The sequence below is a fragment of the Otolemur garnettii genome, unplaced genomic scaffold, assembly GCF_000181295.1.
Source record: "Otolemur garnettii isolate 467f Iridium unplaced genomic scaffold, OtoGar3 scaffold00042, whole genome shotgun sequence".
NCBI classification, from domain to species: domain Eukaryota; kingdom Metazoa; phylum Chordata; class Mammalia; order Primates; family Galagidae; genus Otolemur; species Otolemur garnettii.
Window position 1 is genome coordinate 5,533,046 of NW_003852437.1, and position 19,682 is coordinate 5,552,727.

General features: G+C 42.3%; 1 protein-coding gene across 1 annotated transcript in view; it reads left to right on the forward strand.

Annotated features, from left to right (window-relative positions):
- The window catches only part of ADAT2 (adenosine deaminase, tRNA specific 2), a 26,516-nt gene extending 19,346 nt beyond the window's left edge, over positions 1 to 7,170 (forward strand). Inside the window, exons 3-6 of the mRNA XM_003790275.3 lie at positions 566 to 716; positions 2,590 to 2,696; positions 6,572 to 6,644; positions 6,750 to 7,170. Coding sequence (XP_003790323.1) covers positions 566 to 716; positions 2,590 to 2,696; positions 6,572 to 6,644; positions 6,750 to 6,793 — 375 coding nt within the window. The 3' untranslated portion in view covers positions 6,794 to 7,170. The remainder of the gene's footprint in view (positions 1 to 565; positions 717 to 2,589; positions 2,697 to 6,571; positions 6,645 to 6,749) is intronic.
- Positions 7,171 to 19,682: the final 12,512 nt, after the last annotated feature.

Below are 19,682 nucleotides of genomic sequence, written 5' to 3' on the forward strand. Positions count from 1 at the left end.
ATCTCATGGCACACTTGAACCTCTAGTTAAACTTTGTGGCACAGTTAAATTATGTTGATTAAAAAAAAAAAAAGAATAAAAAAATGTACTTACTGTGCTTTGAATCTCTTTTGAAAATAATTGAATTAATGATCTTTAAAAATTTTTGAGGCACACCTAGGTCCTCTCACAGCACACTGATTGAAAATCACTGGCTTAGAGTGAGGTTAATAACAGCCTTAAAAATATATTTGAAACTGGAGCACAAAAGCTTTCCCCTAAAATACTCAGTAATCATGGAGTTATCTTTTCCTTTTTTGAGATTTATCTTCTGTATGGAATTTTAATTGAAAGAGTGTTCCCTAAGGTATTTAGGTATAGAACTAAAAATATAGCAAGATTTGGACAGCATAAGGTTCTGGTTCTTGAACTGGGGACTGTGTTGTCTACTGCTAAGGGTGTTCAGAAACCTCATTCATTAAAATGTTGTCCAAAATGATAGGCATATTTTTTGTATTTACTTTTTGTGTGTTTGTAAAATAGCGGTTACATGAAACAAGCAATGCAAACATCTTTCTCTTTGCAGGCTACTCGACATGCAGAAATGGTGGCCATCGATCAGGTCCTTGACTGGTGTCGTCAAAGTGGCCGAAGTCCCTCTGAAGTGTTTGAACACACGGTGCTGTACGTCACTGTGGAGCCGTGTATCATGTGTGCAGCTGCTCTCCGCCTGATGAGTATCCTTTGACTCCTTAGGGGAGTCCTGTGCTCTTCCTGTGAATAGGAAGGTAGCCAGGTGCATCTCCTGTGTATGTGGAATATGTATACACTGCTGTACGAGGCACTTTGTAAAATCTAGTGTCTCTTGGCCAAAAAAGGGAAAGATTTTCAAGTAGTAAAGTTATCTGTTTCTTTTTATATAAATGATCATACAACTATTAAATAAATAAGCTAGTGGCTTGGCGCCTGTGGCTCAAGTGGCTAAGGCACCAGCCACATACACCTAAGGTGGCAGGTTCAAATCCAGCCCCGGCCCGCCAAAACAACAATAACGGCTGCAACCAAAAAATAGCCAGGCGTTGTGGTGGGCGCCTGTGGTCCCAGCTACTTGGAAGGCTGAGGCAGGAGATTTGCTTGAGCCCAGGAGTTGGAGGTTGCTGTGAGCTGTGATGCAACAGCACTCTACCCAGGGGGATAGCTTGAGGCTCTGTCTCCAAAAATAAATAAATAAATAAATAAGCTAGAGAAAGAAAAGCTGAGCGCTAACTTAAACTGTTACAAGGATAAATCAGAAATTAAGTTAAAGTAGATTATAAAATCATATGCACACAAAAAGCTTGAAGAATATACAGCTAAGTTTTGCCTTTGGATAATGGATTATGGATGATTTAAATTTCTTTTTCTCTGCTAATTTTTTTTTTCTTGCCATGAATACTTTTTACAATGTATAAAAAATTTTGTCAAGAGTAAATAAAGGCTGGGTGCAGTGGCTCGTGCCTGTAATTTCAGCATTTCAGCAGACCAAGGGAGGAGAATTGTTTGAGATCAGGAATTCTAGATTAATTTGGACAATATAGTGAGACCCTATATTGAGTCTCTATAAACAATGTGGTGAGGTGGGCATGGTAGTGCACGTCTGTAGTCCTAGCTCCTGGGGAGGCTGAGGCAGGAGGATTACTTGAGCCCAGCAATTGGAGGCTATAGTGAGCTATTATTGTGCCATTGCACTCCAGCCTGGACAATAGAGTGAGACTCCATCTGTTAAAAAAAAAAAAGGAAGAAGTAAATGCTTCTAATAATTGTAAGTAAATGGAAAATTAATAGTTACAGCCCTTAGGATTATGTCTTTCATAGAGAGAGCAACATAAATACTGAGTACAATCAGTCACTAAAAATCTTTTTTTAAAATTTCAGATTAATATGAGGGGACATACAATTAGGTTACATGGTTTGCGTTTCTCTTTCACCCTCTAAAGATCTTATTAAAAAGTGTTTGAAAATTCAAAACCAAGTTTCATACTTGCTTATTTTTTATACTTATTGTACTATGTATACGCAAATAATTTTATCACTTAAAAATAATGCAGAGGTTTTTTTAAGTACAATAAAATGTACAATCTCTATAAAAAAGATAGTTCATTGCCAGCATAGAAATCTCTCCTCATCCTGCCTTACAGAGTGGCTTAGCTTTAGTCTGCTTTATATTGGGCACAGGTTATGTTTTATTTGGGGAAAGAACAGGGAGCAATCTGTTATTTTTAAAAGGTGAAAATCACTGGATTAAATTTCTGCCTCTGTTCTGGCTGCCATTCTCTAATGGCTCTGAAAACATGATTCAGGAGAGAACAGAGAGCCCCAAACTGAGCAGTGACCAGCTGCGTCTTCAGCTTCGTTTTGTTTACAGTTGTTTGATGTTAATTTCTAAATACTTTAACCCTTTTTCTTTGGTGTAATTGGATTTTATGATTTTTAAGACTAATCCCACACATAACTATTTTGAGGAGTGGCATGAGCTTCCCTTTCCAGAACAGCGAGTGTGAACCTATCCTGATTTTGTCACAAAATACATTTGAACTGCACATTCTATGCAGGACCTTAATTCTGTCTTAGAAATCCCGCTGGTTGTATATGGCTGCCAGAATGAACGATTTGGTGGTTGTGGTTCTGTTCTAAATATTGCTTCTGCCGACCTACCAAATACTGGGAGACTGTTTCAGGTAATACCAACTGCTTTATACTTTTTTTTGTATCTACTTTTATCTCATTGTGGGCTTGTGAATAGTTTGTGTAGTTGGTCAGACCCCTGGAATCTCTGGACCTCTGGTTGAGTTCGTATATGCCTTGGTATAAGACGACAGGTCGTAGTCTCTAGGTGAGTGCCTGCCTCTCTTCATTCACAGAATGTCTCTTGAAGGAGAGTCTCTAACTTTCCCAAGTGACCCTTCACCAACACATTCAGGTATGTTTAAAGGCATTCTTGCTATTGGAGTTTTTGTTCAATGAAGGTTACCAGCTCTGTGCTATCCAAATGGTAAAGCTTGGCCTCCGTTGGGGACAGTAGATGCTATTTACAATGGACACAATATTTTTGCACAAATTTAATCATTTTGCTTGACTGTCACATGCTACTTTTAGTATCTAGCAATCAGCCACTGAATTTTCATGTTTTTTTTTTTTTTTTGGCCGGGGGCTGGGTTTGAACCCACTACCTCCCGTCTATGGGGCCAGCGCCCTACCCCTTGAGCCACAGGCACCGCCCAATTTTTACGTTTTTTTTCCTGCCTTTTTAATGTTAAGATTTACCCCAGACCCAAGATTGCATGTTTTTAATCTTTTAGAAATTCTCCTCTCCCTTTATTCTTGCCACTTCTTCTGAAGTGTTTATGGTTAAGACTATGAGCGTTAGAAACATATTTTTCAGAGCTTGGCCTGTGGACACATATCAGTTTTTGTCATTGGTTTAGTTGTTTTTCTTTCCAAGATGTAAGGTTAATCCCAAAATATTATGCTTTAAAAAAAAAAGGGATTGAACAAATGCTGGACATAATGGGAAGTTTACTTCAAAGACCACAGCTATTCCCAGAGTATTATACGGACTGGGAAGGGCTAAATTTGGCCGAATCCCACTGAGAACCGGCTTGGTCAAACGTCCGGCTTGTGTTTTCCCGGCTGAGCCTCAGCTTTCCTAACAACCCCAGGACATGTGAGAACAGACACATTTTAACATCACATCGGAAGAGAAATTGTAAGAGAATGATGAAGAGTAAAGAATACAGTTGCTTGACCACTGAAGACATCTACAAAATGATCTGATTTTTCCAGTTGTTTCCAGTAGTAGCTCAAATTTTGCTTACGTAACTCTTTGCCAATGAGTTGCTCACCTTGTATTTCCTTCGTGAGGATGATCTAAAGAATTTCTCAAAGCTTATGGGGAGAATGAAGATGAATCCTCGGATGTCAGACATGGGCACAGCATTTCTCTCCAACAGGTCAGGGACACGAGAGCACAAACTCAGTCCTCTCTTCCACATCTCTGCAGAGTCCCTGTGGCCAAACCAAGAAAAGACAAGTTCATTGCATTGCACGTACCTGGCCACCTGGCTGACGTGTGGATGATGCCCACAGCTGAAGCCACGTATCTGTGTTTGATGCCAAATTACATTTTGAGATTCTATAGAAAAAACACTGAGGCCTCAGGCTTCTAGATGTTGTTTTCTTTTTTATTTGGCTGAGTTTAGGGGGTGGGGAGTGATTGGGAGGTGGAGTGCTACTTTCTTGTTGCAGAATTATAGATGCTTTTTATGCACTGTAAGTAGCATAAAAGGTAGAGACCTCTGGAACTCTTCTTTCCAATGAAGATAGTGATTTATTTATAATCACTACCTGCTCTGTTTCAAAAAAAAAGTTTTATTAAGAATCTGTGTTTTTTATTAAAACCATAAATTTCTAGCTATAATGGATACTTGAAAATATTATCTTGGTATCTTAGAGCCATACACTTTTCTTCTCAGCCTACAACTCAGTGGTTCTCATCTTTGACTGTGTATAAACATCACCTGGAGAGCTTTTTCTGTCTGGCTGTGCTCCGTCCCTGCCCGTGCTCCGTCCCTGCCCCAGACCAACAGAATCAGGAGGCAGATAGTGGTCTGTTTTCAAAGAGCTCCCAAGCAAGTCTACAGAGCAGCCAAGGTTGAGACCACTGCTCTGACTCCATGTGCGAGGACAGGGATCTGAGCAAGTGGAAGAGACAGATGGGAGCGCTGCGGAGCTCCAGCACAGATGGCAGAAGCAAAGGGCACTGGGGAGGGACTGGCCAGTGATGGTTAGGATGCTGGAACCCTGGCAAGCCAGGGAGGGGAGAGGCTGAGAGAGGGCAGGTGCCATCAGTAGTCCGTGCATCTGCAGAGGTGAGGAGGTGGAAAGAAGATCAGGGGTTTGGTCAGTAGGGGCCCTTGGGGTACCTGAGAGGGCAGCTTCAGTGGAGGGCCAGGAGCACAAGACAGTGAGGATGAGGCCGAGGAGGAAATGAGAGCAATAGTGAAGTCTGGAATGTTCTCAGAAGGAGCAGCTTGGGAGGGGGCAGGTTATTTGCTGTCATGGGGAGGTTTTTGCAGGCTGTGGAGCCCAGGCCAGGAGAGACTGAAGACAGGTGAGACAGGGACGTTCACTGTGAACGGCGACCCAGAGCGGGTGGCCCCAGGTGAGGACAGACTGTAGAGAGGTGAGACAGGGATGTTCACTGTGAACAGCGACCCAGAGCGGGTGGCCCTGCCTCTGTGCCTGCGTTCCCTGGCTCCTTCCTTTCCTCTGGTGCTTTCAGGTGTTGTAACATTTCATGTCCTTCAAGAGGGTCGAGACTCTTCTGATGAGCCTTCAAAGCCCTATGGGTTTTTTTTGTTCTTGGAGACAGAGTCTCACTGTGTCACCCTCAGTAGAGTGTATGGCATCACAGCTCACAGCAACCTCCAGCTCTTGGGCTTAAATGATTCTCTTGCCTCAGCCTGCCAAGTAGCTGGGACTACAGGCTCTCGCCACAACACCTGGCTATTTTTTGGTGCAGTTGTCATTGTGATTTAGCTGGCCTAGGCTGGGTTCGAACCCGCCTGCCTCGGTGTATGTGGCTGGCACTGAGCCAAAGCCCTGTGTGTTTTGACACCATTTTATCTCTTTAACGTCCTTCCTTACGCTTTCCTAGGAATCAGCTCCCCCCGACATCAGTTGGTTTACTCAGACACACTGAGCTTATCCTTTCCCTTTCCTTGAAACGCTCTGCTTAGCCTCTTTCAATCTTCCCTGCTCTCAGGCGAGTTCACGTTTCATCTCCATGAAATAGTTCACCTAATATTGCTCCTTACAGGTATCACGATTTCTTATTTATTCTTTCACGTTTTGATCTTTTCACTCTAGTTGGATCCCAAAGATAGAACAAACTGAATATTTACTGAAAGAATTCTCTAGAGCAAGGATTGACAAACTGTTCTGTAAAGGGACAGATAATAAATATTTTAGTGTTTGTGAACCAGTTTATGTCTCTTTTGCAGTCTTTTTAACAACTCCATAAAAAATAAAAAAAATTCTTAGCTCCCCATTCTTAGCTGTGGACTGGATTTGATCCACCAAGTATAATTTACCAACTTGGCCTCTATAGCACTGAACACTTCATGGACCACCAGTAAATAACAGCAGATAAAAATAGCTAACACTTAATGAGCACTTACGAGGTGCCAGACGTTTAGCAGGGATTATCCCATTTAATCTTCACAAAATCCCTTTGAGCTAAGTACTGTTATCACCTATATTTTACAGAAGAGGCATAGAGGGTTTAAGTACTGTACTCAAGATCACACAGCTGGTAACTTCAGTAATAGTTGATTAATAAATAATAATTAATTGGGAGTGATGTTTGAGGCTGTATGTCTGTTCTTTTGGAAATGTACCTCCTTACCAATTGTGTTACTAATATCCTCAAAGTTTATTAACATTATCTAAAGTATTCTTACATAATGATTATTACGTGTACATTGCTATTTTATGTGATAGGACACACATTGTCATACATCTGCTTTTATTCTCAACCTTCTCATTTCATCAGTGCATTCCTGGATATCGGGCCGAGGAAGCAGTGGAAATGTTAAAGACCTTCTACAAACAGGAAAATCCAAATGGTCAGTTTCTCCATTGCATAGAATTACCCTCCCTTGCAACAAATCCTATGATGTCTGGCATGAGCCTTCCTCTTCATTTTCTCTTTTTCTTTTCTATTTTCATAGCACCAAAATCAAAAGTTCGGAAAAAAGAATGCCAGAAATCTTGAACTTGTTCCGATAATACGTCACAGTGACCTGGACAAAATTCTTGGACTGAAAGCTGTTGACATCATTGATTCATGTATTTCTATATTGTCAGTCACCCATGGGAAAGTGGTGTCTCTCATCATTCGTTCTGGAAAGGGAACAAATTAGCACTTTTAAAAAGTCTGACGATTGTAAACAGCTATTAGCTTTTCCACAAGTTAAAAGAACATTCTAAGAAGGGGAAAAATTAAGGTTTGAGGTTTTAGAAATTAGCAAGCCCTGCATGCCCTCCCAGCCACAGCGTTATGCCCTGCCCGGGCAAGTACTAATTTTTCAGAGAATGCGAACCAGACCCAGGTACCTGGTGTGTGTCTGGACCATGGTGTGCCGCACTGCAGACATGCCCTCCAGGACTGGCATTCCAGACTCAGCTTCTCTGGTTTTGGCAGCTACTGTGTTCTCCCAGCGCACTGGGGGGCTGTGACTGCTCCCCAGATTGTGTATAGAGAGACCATAGTCATATGGTCCTTACAGCAGGTCTTTGCTTTTATAAAGCATTTAAAGGAAATGCATACTTTTAAAACAAGTGCTTGAGTGTCATTTTGAAACTATAGCATATTGCTATAATAAAACTTTATTTATGCCTTCTTTGAAGATGAATAGTCTTAAAAATAAAAGATAAAAACAAAACTGGGACAATTTCTTGTTATCGAGCCACTGTGCTCTGCCAAGCGAGTCTAGCTGGATCTGTGAGCAAAACAAAGAATCTTGTCTTGCGGAGCTTGTATTTTAGCAAGGGGAGACAAACTATAAGTAGGATAGATTACACAGTTTATTGGATGGCGGAGAGCGGAAAGGAGCACAGGGTAGAGGAAGGAGATGGGTGTGCCGGTTGGTGGGAATGCTGGTTTCAAACTTAAGCTGAATGGTGAATGTAATCTGAAATGGAATGCTATTTTCTTTTTAAAAAATTCAGACAATGAATTGAAAATTCAGAATCTAAATGTAAAACTATGAACACAACACTGAAGGGGTATCCACAGCAGGAAGTCCCAGGCAATGGCCTTTCTGGCCTCAGTAAGGGCTGGCCCTGATGAAAAGCAGTTTTGCGGAGCTCTGTGCTGGGCGCACTGTGCGCCTCTGCCCACAAGGGGGCGGTGCCGCTCCACCAGACGCCCAGCCACGGGCCTTGCAGCGCCGCTCCATCTCTGTCGCATTTCTTCAATGGATTCATTTCCTTGATGCAAAGCATCTGTATTTGTTGGTTCTGCCATTTGAGCGATGTCTCTGACTTGTTTGTTTTGAATTACATTACAGGCTGGAATGTAATTGTGGTGAAAGTATTTTTATATTGCTGAGAGTAGCAGCTAATCACAGTTACATGCTTCAGAGGGTTTATAATTGGTTGGTTTTGTGCATGTGTTTTTTTTAACTGCATTCGAGAAGTTTTATGGAGGAGAATATGCATGATTTTAAAAATCTTACGACAGTCTTACATGCACCTTCTTGTCAATTTCATCCACTTTAAAAATTATCTTCTCATTAAATTTTAGTGCCCTGACTAGTTTGTTCTTTTTTTGCAAGAACAAATTCATAATTCATTTCTGGCTTCTTCTGCTTTCCTGCAAGCAGATTTCACTTCATTTATCGTTTTAATGCCATTTTCTTGGGTAGTATTTGTAGGACAAACAACCTGGAATCTTTGCTCTACAGAGTACCACCCAGCAAATCTGGCTCAGGGTCTTATGTCCACTAAGTTCTTGGTAAACATTTGTTAAATAAAATTCTTGACTGAAATATGGGGGGAAATGAATAACAAGACTATCTAGGAGAAAAAGTCAAAGCCAAAAAGAGTATGTGGGTATTTTAGCTTACAGATGGTCACTGGGGAAGAATCAAGAAAACAAAACAATACACAGGAGAAGGTAGAGAAGACTTAGCAATGTCTTACGTTTTGTCTTTGTTGTCTTTTGGAGAATGGGTACATAGTATTTCTGATTCCTGAGCATGGCTGAACAATTTAATTTTGGTTGACCACCTCCTATCCCCAGTGAATCGCTTTTAGAAAAGTCTGTCCTAAATATTTAGACTTATCTGGGGTTCCCTCCATTGCACCTCCAGTGCCCATGTGGGACTGCTGTGGGTGTCATGGACACTAGCTCTACTGAATTCTGATGTTAGTTCCAAAACGATGGTGAGGAATCGTGGACATATGATGAGGTGATCTGGCTTCCTGATTGCTATAACCTTCAGCTACATAAACACGGCTTAAAATGTTAAATCGTCCCAGTTCAAAAGCTTGAATTCAGTTGATTGATACTGATAATGCCTGTCCAAGATACCAGCTCAGGAACTTGTTTTGTGTGTGAAATATTTCTGGAAGTTGTGGAATAGAAAAAGGACTTAGAATCACTGCCCTGTTTAGAGAAGTTAGGGGGAAATGATTACACCTAAGCTGTTGGAGTTAACCAGTGTTTGCTGGTCTTGTAACAAACTGCTGAGAATGGGTGGTATGTAATGCTTTGGCAGGCTTCAATCACCGATAAAAGATTATGTTAAAATATCTTTTGCTCTTTCTTGTTACTTGGCACAGACATCTCTTCCTGTGTTGTATTTGGAAAATCATGGAGAGAAAATAAATAGCCAAGAACTCCAGTGTGGGCAAGCACTGTTAATTTTTCTTTAAACTTTTTATTTGGAAAGTTATATACATCATATATCATGGCCCTTTACTCGGAAATGCTTCATTATTTCATAAGCATAGGCTATTCTCTTATGTAATCACAGTGCTGTTATTTACATCAGCAAATTTAACGTTACTTTTTAGCTAATCTACCATTTGTATTTCAATTTTGTCAGCTGGCCTAGTAATGTCCTTTAAACACTTTCCCCCACTGCCCTATAATACGAGATCATTCGAGATCAGTTTTGAGTTTTGTTGTTTTTTTATCTTTAGCTTTCTTTTAACACAGAATGTTTTAATAGGCTTTCATTGTTTTCTAAGATATTGACATTTTAAAATAATATAGTATTTTTTTTTTTAAATAATAGCATGGCTGCCATTTTGAATTTATTTGGTATTCTCTTAGGATTAGATTCAGGTCTGCAATCTGGATGATGTTATGTTCTTCTCAGGATATCACATCAGAAGCACATAACCCCGTCTGTCCCCACTGGTGATATTAATTTTGGTCATCTGGTCAAGGTATTGTCCTGTTTACTCACTATGTAATTACTTTTTGTTCTCTGTCGTGATAAATAAGCAGTCCATTGTAAGAGGAACTATTACATTTTTAAAAGAAAATGTGTTTGAGGGCGGCACCTGTGGCTCAGAGGAGTAGGGCGCTGGCCCCATATACCAGAGGTGGCGGGTTTAAACCTGGCCCCGGCCCAAAAAAAAAAAAAAAAAAAAAAAACTGCAGAAAAACAAAAGAAAATGTCTTTGACACTGATGGGAAGGAGGGGAGGGAACCTAGATAGACGGTTCAAAGCAGCTGTTAAATTATTTGATCGCATTCCTCTTCTTTTACTGTATCTGCCAAAATTCACAATTTTTTTCTAATAAGAATATTTTAAGGAGCAATGTCTTAATAAAAATTAGAAGAAAGCCTCAGAAATGTGTTCTTTCTGATTTCTTCCTCAGCAAAAGTAGTAATTATGTAGATTTCATGATGTTTGATAAGATGGGGTTTGGGGCACATGGGTCTAAGCGGCTTCTGATGTTGCAGATGGCCTGTGGTGGCCACCTGGGGGGCAGAGCTGTGGGTAGGTCGTCATTTGGCCATAAAATATGAGTTCTCTTAGGTTTCCATAGAGACACCTAGACTTAACATGTTTTAAGCACTGCTACTTTCAAAATGAGTGTCAGTAAAAATAGCAGAAGCTGAGGCTCTTTAAAAAAAAAAAGCCATTTTAATGTTTTAACAAGTGATGTAGGTTCCCTGTTAAAAATCTCTGACGAAGACAAAGGTTGTCCTTCCAGGCATTCAGCATCAACTGGCCTTGAATAGCCCCAGGTAAAAGGAGCATCAGGAATTGGTTTCTCTGCCTCTTGGCAGAGGAAGGCGCCTACACTGACTTCACCCGCCAAGACACCTGCCAACTATTTCCTGACTTCGTAAATTGCTAATTTTGTGTAGTGAGGAAAGGAGTGATGGGTGATGGTATTTTTATGGGTAAGCCTGGTATAAGTACTGCTGAAAGTTTGACATCTTTAGGATATTAACATATTTTCAGATTAAGCTAATAAAAACAGGCTCATGAGATTATTTCTCCTCTGATTTTAAGTGGATAGCGGGCTAAACACTGCATATGCCTGACTATTAGGGAGGCTTTGTGGTGGAGTTTGACAAAAGTTCCCTCCTGGTCCAAGATTCTCAACTGGACCTCGCCCTGGGCCTCCATTTTTGCCTAATGTACATAGCCCAGTTTTAGCAAGAATCCTGCTAAATCAATCTGGACAGAATCCTCAGTGCAGTCTCCCATTCCTCACCATGGATGTGTAAGTCCTTGGCCTGCCGCCAGCCAGAGGCCTCGATGTCTCTTCTCACTGATTTTCCACCCACTGACCCCTCCCCCTCGTTAGTGATCCCCCATTTATTTTTATATTTGGAGTTCATCTCAATCTCTCCTATTGTGATAGTCTTCACACCTGTCACTGAGGCCATGAGTAAAGTCTTCCTTACCTTTTTTTTTTTGGCAGTTGTTGGCCAGGGCCAGATTTGAAACCACCACCTCTAGTATATGGGGCCGGCACCCTACTCCTTTGAGCCACAGGCACTGCCCTCTTCCTTACATTTTTAAACAAGTGTTAGAATAATTCCTTTTTTAAAAAAGTTGAACCATGAGTTTCAGACTCTAGAGCAGCAGTCCACAAAATAATGGCCCAAGGACCAATCTAGCCCATTTGCTGCCTGTTTTTTAACTACTTATGAGTTAAAAATGGTTTTTACAATTCTCAGTGGTCGACAAAAAGCAAAAGAAGGGTATTTAGTGACTTGCAAACCCCATATGAAATCAGAATTCAGTGTTCATGAATAAAGTTTTATTGGATCACAACCACACTCCTTTGTTTCTATGTTGTGGCTGCTTTTGCGCTATGGTGGCAAAGTCACGTAGTGGTGACTCAAACATGGCTCAAAAAGCCTAAAATACTTAGTGTCTGAACCTTTAATAAAACCTTAGCTCCCCGCTGGTCTAGAGAAGGTAAAACAAAGTTGGAAATCTCAGGTGCTTGTTCAAACGTGGCTCCTTGTATAGCTCATTGCTAATTGCTTCAGTGCCGTGATTTTTTTTTTTAAGTTGCTTTATAAATATGAAGGAGAGATCCAAGATGCCAAAATATTTATTATGCCCAAGGGAATTTTATTTCCTTATATGCATATATATATAAAGTGGCAAGAAAAAAGATAATTTACCATTTTATTTGGGCTTAGGATAAATGGTACATGTCATTTATGATCAGCACATTAAAAACATCAAGTAGTTATTATCTTTACCAACAGTTACTGTAGTCAGAAATCTATTAGACCCTTTTAAAAACCAAGATTTAAGGCCCGGTGCAGTGGCTCACTCCTGTAATCCTAGCACTCTGGGAGACCAGCCTGAGCAAAGCGAGACCCCATCTCTACGAAAAATACAAAAACTAGCTGGGGGGTTTGGCGGGTACCTGTAGTCCCAGCTACTTGGGAGTCTGAGGCGAGAGGATTGCTCGAACATTCTACCCAGGGCAACAGAAGGTGACTCTGTCTCAAACAAAACAAAACAAAAACAAAAGCCAGGACTTAATGAGCAGCCCACTTCCCACTGTCCTCATCATGGTGCTTTCCCCAATTCTCCCTGCAAAAGGCTTGGTCATCCATTAGTGCTAGAATCACACAAAGTGAGTGTGGAGAGAAGACAATAAAAAATATACACTAGGCATTTAGTTTTCTCTAACCGAGCATCACGTTAGGATGAAGCCTTAGGACGTGTGACCGACACATTCTGTGCCCGAGTTCTCCGTGTCGTGGTAAGGAAGGCGGGATGGGGAGGTGAGTGAGAGCTGGGGGCTCCATATGATGCTGGGGTCATCAGAGTGGAGACACTTGTGCTCAGCTATCGTGACAAAGACTCCACTACTTTCTGAGGAGGGCCAATTTTTCATTCTTTCAATGTGTAACTCTTGGTTTGGGTCAGCTATTGGCGGGAACAAAGTTCCAGGCACTAACGGAAGGAGGTACCCGTCATCGGCAGGTGCCTTGGGGAGGGGATGCGTCAGTCCGAGCACTAGTGCTTACGTAGGATGCACTGTGCGTCTACGTATGAGTCACGTGTTCCCTCTTCCTGGTTACCTTGCTTATCCTCATAATGAGCCCCTGAGAAAACACTGTTTGTTTGTTTGCATAATGCCTATTTATATTTTTCAATTTTTTTGTTTTTATTAAATCATAACTATGTACATTGATGCATTTATGGGGTTCAGTGTATTGATTTGATATGCAATATGAAATGCTTACATTGCACTGATTAACACACCCGTCACAATTATATTCTTTTTTTAATAGTTTTGAAATGTACCATTGCCTCATGCACGTTAGGTGAGGTCCCCCCAAAATACCCTCCCTCATCCCCCCTTCCCCCTCCCTTCCCCTCTCTTTCCTCTTCCCTTCTACTTTCTGGACTATAGTTACGTTTTACCATTCATATGAATGTGTAGGTGGTTATATATTGATTTCATAGTAGTATTGAGTACATTGGATACTTTTTTTTCCATTCGTGAGATACTTTACTAAGAAGAATATGTTCCAGCTCCATCTAGGTAAACATGAAAAATGTGAAGTTTCCATCTTTTTTTATGGCTGCGTAGAGTACTGTCATTATTTCTGTTTTCCATCAGGGAAACTGAGGCACCAAGAGATTAAGTAACTTGCCCAGGTTCACCAAGTTCCAAGTGATTGTGTCAATCCAAGTAATCTAGTTAGGCCAACATAACAACTCTCACAGAAGTTGATTCCTGGAGCTTCACTTCTCATCTACCCCAGGTCAGGTAGGACTTAAGCTAAAGGCAACTCCACCCCCTGGCACATCAGCCACAGCAGCTGGAGAAGGGAATGTGGTGACCGATGCTTTATATGTGACACTGATATGCCGAGCAAGTTGACATTTGCACTGGTGGATCAGAAAGGGCACTGTCGTCTGTGTTTGTTGGAAGCGAAATAATGGACCACAATGCAGTGGGTGTCAAAACTTTCATAGGGACCAGCGTATTTTAGGGCAGGGCTTCACAGCTTGACTGCATGTGAATCTCCTGGGGAGCTTACTAAACGCACATTCTGACTCAGGAGGTCCGGAGGCCGTGATGCAGCGTGTCTACCAGCTTTCCAGGGGACGTGTGTACTGCTGGACTTCAGACCACACTCAGAGGAAGGAGGATTTACTGCCTTCTGCCCAGAAGTGACAGATCACGTTCGCTCCCGCAGGAACTAATCAGAGCAAGTCGTGTGGCCAGCCCCAGCTTCAAGGCAGCAGGTAGTATCATCCGTCATCTACTCAGGAGGACAATCATGACAGCTCCACCACAGAGCACGCAGTGTGAAGCTGGGATTTGAAGTCAGGCAGGCTGGCCCCGGCTCTGCGCTGTTAATCCTCCCTGGGTACAGTCATGGGCCTTGGTTCACTTTCTGTCAAGAAAGAGCTGTGTGATGACACAGCCCCCCAGGCCTGCTGCAGCCAGTCGGGGCAGTTACAGGTGACCTGGGTGACCAAGGCAGCTTAGTGTCTAAGGCAGCCATTCTCAACATGCTGTAGCTACTCTGCAAAATATTTCATTCATTTTTTAAATCTCAGCAAAATGCCAACGTTTATGAATTATTTATTATTATTTTTTTTTTTTTGGCAGTTTTTGCCTGGGGCTGGGTTTGAACCTGCCACTTCTGCTATATGGGGCCAGCATCCTACTCCTTGAGCCACAGGCCCTCCCCTAAATTATTATTTTTTAATTAAAAGCATACCTTTGAGTAGCTTTAGGCCTTTGTACCCTCTCATTTAACATTCAGCCATGCATTCTCGTTTTGGAGAAGAGGTGGGGTTGAACCCAGCAATTCAGAGAATTGTGCATGATCCTGGGAACACGTAGGGGTGTGTGTCCACAGTGCACACCACACTCAGGTGTGTTTACTGCAAAGTGCTGGAGTGGCTCGTCTGGAAGAGTCAGGCTGGGGGTAATGGAGAAGTGTGCAGGCAGGAGCCCATAGCCTGTACCCATAACTAGAAACTATGATATAACCCACGGAGTATTGTGGCAGTGAGCCATGGATCCCAGTTTCATATCAAGGCTTTAAATAGAGAAACGTGGCCTGGCTTACCTTCGGCAGAGTGCTCAGTGGACACCGCACCTCCTTGGGTTCGTCTTCCGATGCCCACAGAAGACGCCCTTCCTGGGCCTGCTGCTGCCTGCTGGCCATTCCTGGGCCGGAGTGAGGGAGAACTGTGCAGAAACTCTGAATCTAACAAGGCCTCTACCTTATGGAAAACTTGATCTGGAAATGATAATTGGAATGAAGTGAGCTTATTCTTTCTCCACTTAAAAAAAAAAAGGAAATTGTGGTATATTATCAGTTTTAGATAATGATTACTTTGATGTAAGAGTTCACAATGAACCCACTGCACTAATTAATCAAGTTATCAATTTAGATAAGGGCGAGGGAGAAAATGGGCCTTGCCTGTTTTTCTTTCGAAAAATCAAGGCTGCCATGTTGACAAAGCTTTTGCCTCTGCCCACCTGGTCTGTCATTAATCATAGGGAGAGAGGAGCAGATTTTGATTATCTCCAGAGACAATTTTGTCATGCAGTGTGCAGAGTACAATCAAAATATCCTCATGAGTGCAAAGTTAATAACTAACGGAGAACAATTAAAGAATTACTATTGCCATTAATTACTTAGAGTGAAACCTATGGTATGACTTTTGAAAGGTGATGGAACAGATAGAGCCCTGCTGCCTGACAGGTCTAATCCTAACCCTGGAAGGTATTACCAGTTACCTCTTGGAAGCTGGTGCCCTTTGGAGAAGACCTGTCCCTGCCACTCCATTGGTAATCCTGACTTCACATGAAAGTGCTTACAGGCCAGGCGTGGTGGCTCAAGCTGTAATCCTAGTGCTCTGGGAGGCTGAATTGCTTGAGCTCAGGAGTTTGAGACCAGTACAAGCAAAGTAAGACCACATTTCTACTAAAAATTAAAAAATTAGCTAGGCATGGTGGTGGATGCCTGTAGTCCCAGCTGCTCTGGAGGCTAAGGCAGGAGGATTGCTTGAACCCAGAAGTTTGAGGTCACTGTGAGCGAGGCTGAGGCCAGGGCACTCAGAGTGAGACTCTGTCTCAAAAAAAGGAAAAAGAAAGTGCTTCCAGCTCATAAACTATCCCATGCTGGCATTGGTAGGAAGTCATTTCTGGCAATGACATTTCTATATTGGAGGCCTGAATAAGTTAAGGATGTCCGGTTTTTATGTCAGCAATGTCCCCATCGTGATTCAAATGCTGAACACTTTCAGGAAAGATTATGTTTGCTCTTGACCTGGAGAGGATCCCCATTCTTAGTGATGACTTGCCCTGGCAGGATGCCAAGAGCAGCCCAGCATGACCCTTCCTTCGGATATTTTCCCTTTGGGGAAGCCCGAGTGTCACGCAGCCTTCTTTTATCCTCAGCACCTCGATCAACTCTGTTAGCCCCAGATATCGTGTTATTCTTCTCTGTCAAAGTCACATAGTCTCTAGGAACCCTTTCCCTACTTCTTCAGCCCACAATGATTGTTTTCCTCAAACTCCTACTTAGTGTCGCATAGTTTAATCCTCAATTGGTCTCTAATTACAGTAATTCGATTGTAAGCTTCTCAAAAGCAGGGATTGAGCCCAATGCTAGGCCCAGAGGCAGTTTCTGTAGACACTGAATGATGGTTTGCAGTGCTAGGTGGTTTCGGGTGAGTGGCCCTCCCTACCAGGAGGATGCGCTGGCAGAGTCCTGAGCCTCTGGCCCTCGGTCTCTCGGTGCTTGTGTGAAAGTCATAGCTGTGAGGCAGCAGGCCAGCCAGGGCGGCAGGACTTCGAGGCTCCCAGGTACTTCCTCTGGCTCCTTTCTGCTCATCCGACACTTGCATTTTGGATTTGGGTTTGCAATTTTTCATATTCGGTTTGGGGCAGTCAGGAAGAACAAGCAGGAGAAGAGGGGGCAGGTAAAATTTTTATATCTGCTTTGCTGGGAGCAACTTTCCTGCGGACACTTAAAGAATAAAAGGGAGGACGCGTTACATATTTAACAATAAGCACTGCGTTGTACAGAGATTTATATAACTCTCCTGCTAGATTAGTCCAGAGGCTGCATTAATATTTTAATTATTTTCTCTAGAGAGGAAAAGGCAGCTGGTGAAATTGTTGGAGGTGACATGCCAATCTACATAGAAACCAAGTGTGGTTTGGAGACCACCATGGAAATAATAACTTCAGTCATTAAGTTGAGAATGAAAGGAAGAAAGAAACCAGATAAGTTTTCCAGGATCAAGAAGTTATTTTTATTATAAACTAACCCTAGGGAGACTATAGGCTGTATTATTATTTTAACATTTCCATTCCAATACTGATGGCTCTATCTCTTCACGTGACAGCAGCAGAGTTAGGAGCAAGTGCCATAAAACATCCTTCATCTTTATTTTATTTTCATGTTGCCATTTTAATCGTGCATATAAACTCAGTGGTGTCGGCAAAGCATAGCTAGGAGCACATGGCACAATTCATCCCGGCTTTCTCTCCCCTGTGAACTTGACGTCCCAGGGAATGAATTCTAACAGTTGGCACTAATTCACCGACACCCTGAAATCTGAAGGACAAGGACTTTCTCCTTTTTGGCGTCCTTGCAAACAGGGACACCAAATCTGGATAACACCGAATCTATACAATGCTCCCTAGCTGGCACTTGCAATCAACATCTGGAGGAAGGCATGGGTTGGGCTCTGGGACAGCTATCTTTTGCTTGGGAACCGCCTTCAGATAGAAATCGATGTTTACAGTAGTAACTGGGAATTTGTGCTTCTGAGTTTTGTGGGATTGAGGCTGGTGCTGTGATATTCTCACGTGTTCTGATGGCCCTTAGGTATTTTTAGAGAAGATGGAAATGAGAGTTGCAGGGTTGAAATACTCAAACTTTGGAGGTGCTCAGTCTGTATTCCAATTATATTGGCAGACAGCCCACGGTGCAGCTGCTGAGAAAGGGTCCCAGATTCCACCCAGATCCCCCAATACATCCTCTTCTGCCTGTCACTAAGCCAGTGAAATGAAATAGGGTAGGGCAGAACTTTGTGCTAAGATTTCTCTGTGGGAGCAACAGATTGAATTGATAATGGGAGAAAGTTTGTATTGTTAGCTTTTATAAGGTGGGAGTAAATCTCAAGAATTTTATAGTGCTGGCATATTATTTGGGCCACATTTTCATCTGGTGCTCATTGTTCACCCCAGATGGTTGGGAAGCATAGCTGAGCAGGATTTAAGATGAAAAAGAGAATTGGGGCTGACTTTGGCACGGGGTTAATGTAACTCATGTCCTGGTCTGTTTCAGCAGCTTCTGGGGCGGGGTCGGGGGCACAACCAAGAGGCATTAATTAAGACCCTGAGCAGATGAAATAGCCATCTCTTAGCCCTCAGGAGGATTGGAAGGAAGAGAGGTAAGGACCAAGAGAGAGGTTCCATGAAGGAGAGGGTAAGGTATTTTTCACTTCTCTCCTGATTGCCCTACCTGAGCAGGACAGCAGCATTCAGGGGAGTGTATGGTTAATTTCACTGGATTAAGAAGAGAAATAGAAAAAAGAAAAAGAAAAACAACCAGATTGGTGTCTAAGGGAGGAGGAAGGGAGAGTCCCTTCTTTGTTCCTGCTAGTGCTTGGTCAGGTAGAGGTCATTTGATTGGTCTCTGTGCTAAGGGGAAGAACTATGGGGTAAGCTGGAAGTCTCTTCTTGTAAGAGGCTGGTAGGAAGGCTTCGAGGTATCTGAGAAATATCACTCTTGGCATTTGTCCCAACTCCCTGCCTCCTATCCTCATGAGTGTGGCTTTTCCTCACCTTAGAATCTGAAATCTGAGATTCAATTTTTAGTCTCTGCTTCAGGTGGGCACAGAGTAACCCAAGGCCTATTGTGTTCACCTGGCTTAGGTTCATCTAGCTTTGCTGGAAACGGAGCTGACAGAACGCAGACTCGTCTTCTCGCATAACTAGTAATAGCTGATATTTATTAGCTGTTTATCGTGTGCTAGGCACAGCTCTAAGGACTTTGCAGCTATGATTTTATATGATCCTTGCCGCAACCTTAGGAGGTTACGGTTCTTATTCCCACTTAAGGAGTGAGGTAATAGGGGCTTATGGAGTTTAACTTGTTCAAGATCCCAGAGCCAGTGAGGGGCAGAACCAGAATTTAAACTCCAGAGCTCACATTTCTTAACCATCACACTAACCTATTTCAAGACATTTACCCAAATAGGAAAAGAACAAAGGACATGGTGATGATTGTCGTTCCCTGTCCATCCCTCTACTGGAATGCAACCCCATAACTTCGTAACTTGGGTTTATTCAGGAGGCCGTGAGTTGGAATCTTTCTTTACTCTTTGTGTGTGTGCATGCATGTGACTCCTTTTTCTGTTTGAACAAAGTAAATCTTCTAGAAGGAAAAGAACTGTTTTACTCATGAGAACAGGTTCCAGGATATTTCTAAGCTTAATATATACAGTGGACCATCGTATTGGTCCTTCTAAAAAACTGGAAGTAAAATTGCCTGATTTTGTAAAAACTATCAATGAGACAGGTCTGGTTCAGGAGCCACAGATGAATTTCCAATATTTTGGCATGTTCTGGAATTGTTTCCTGAAAAGAAGGGCACATATTTTCATTGT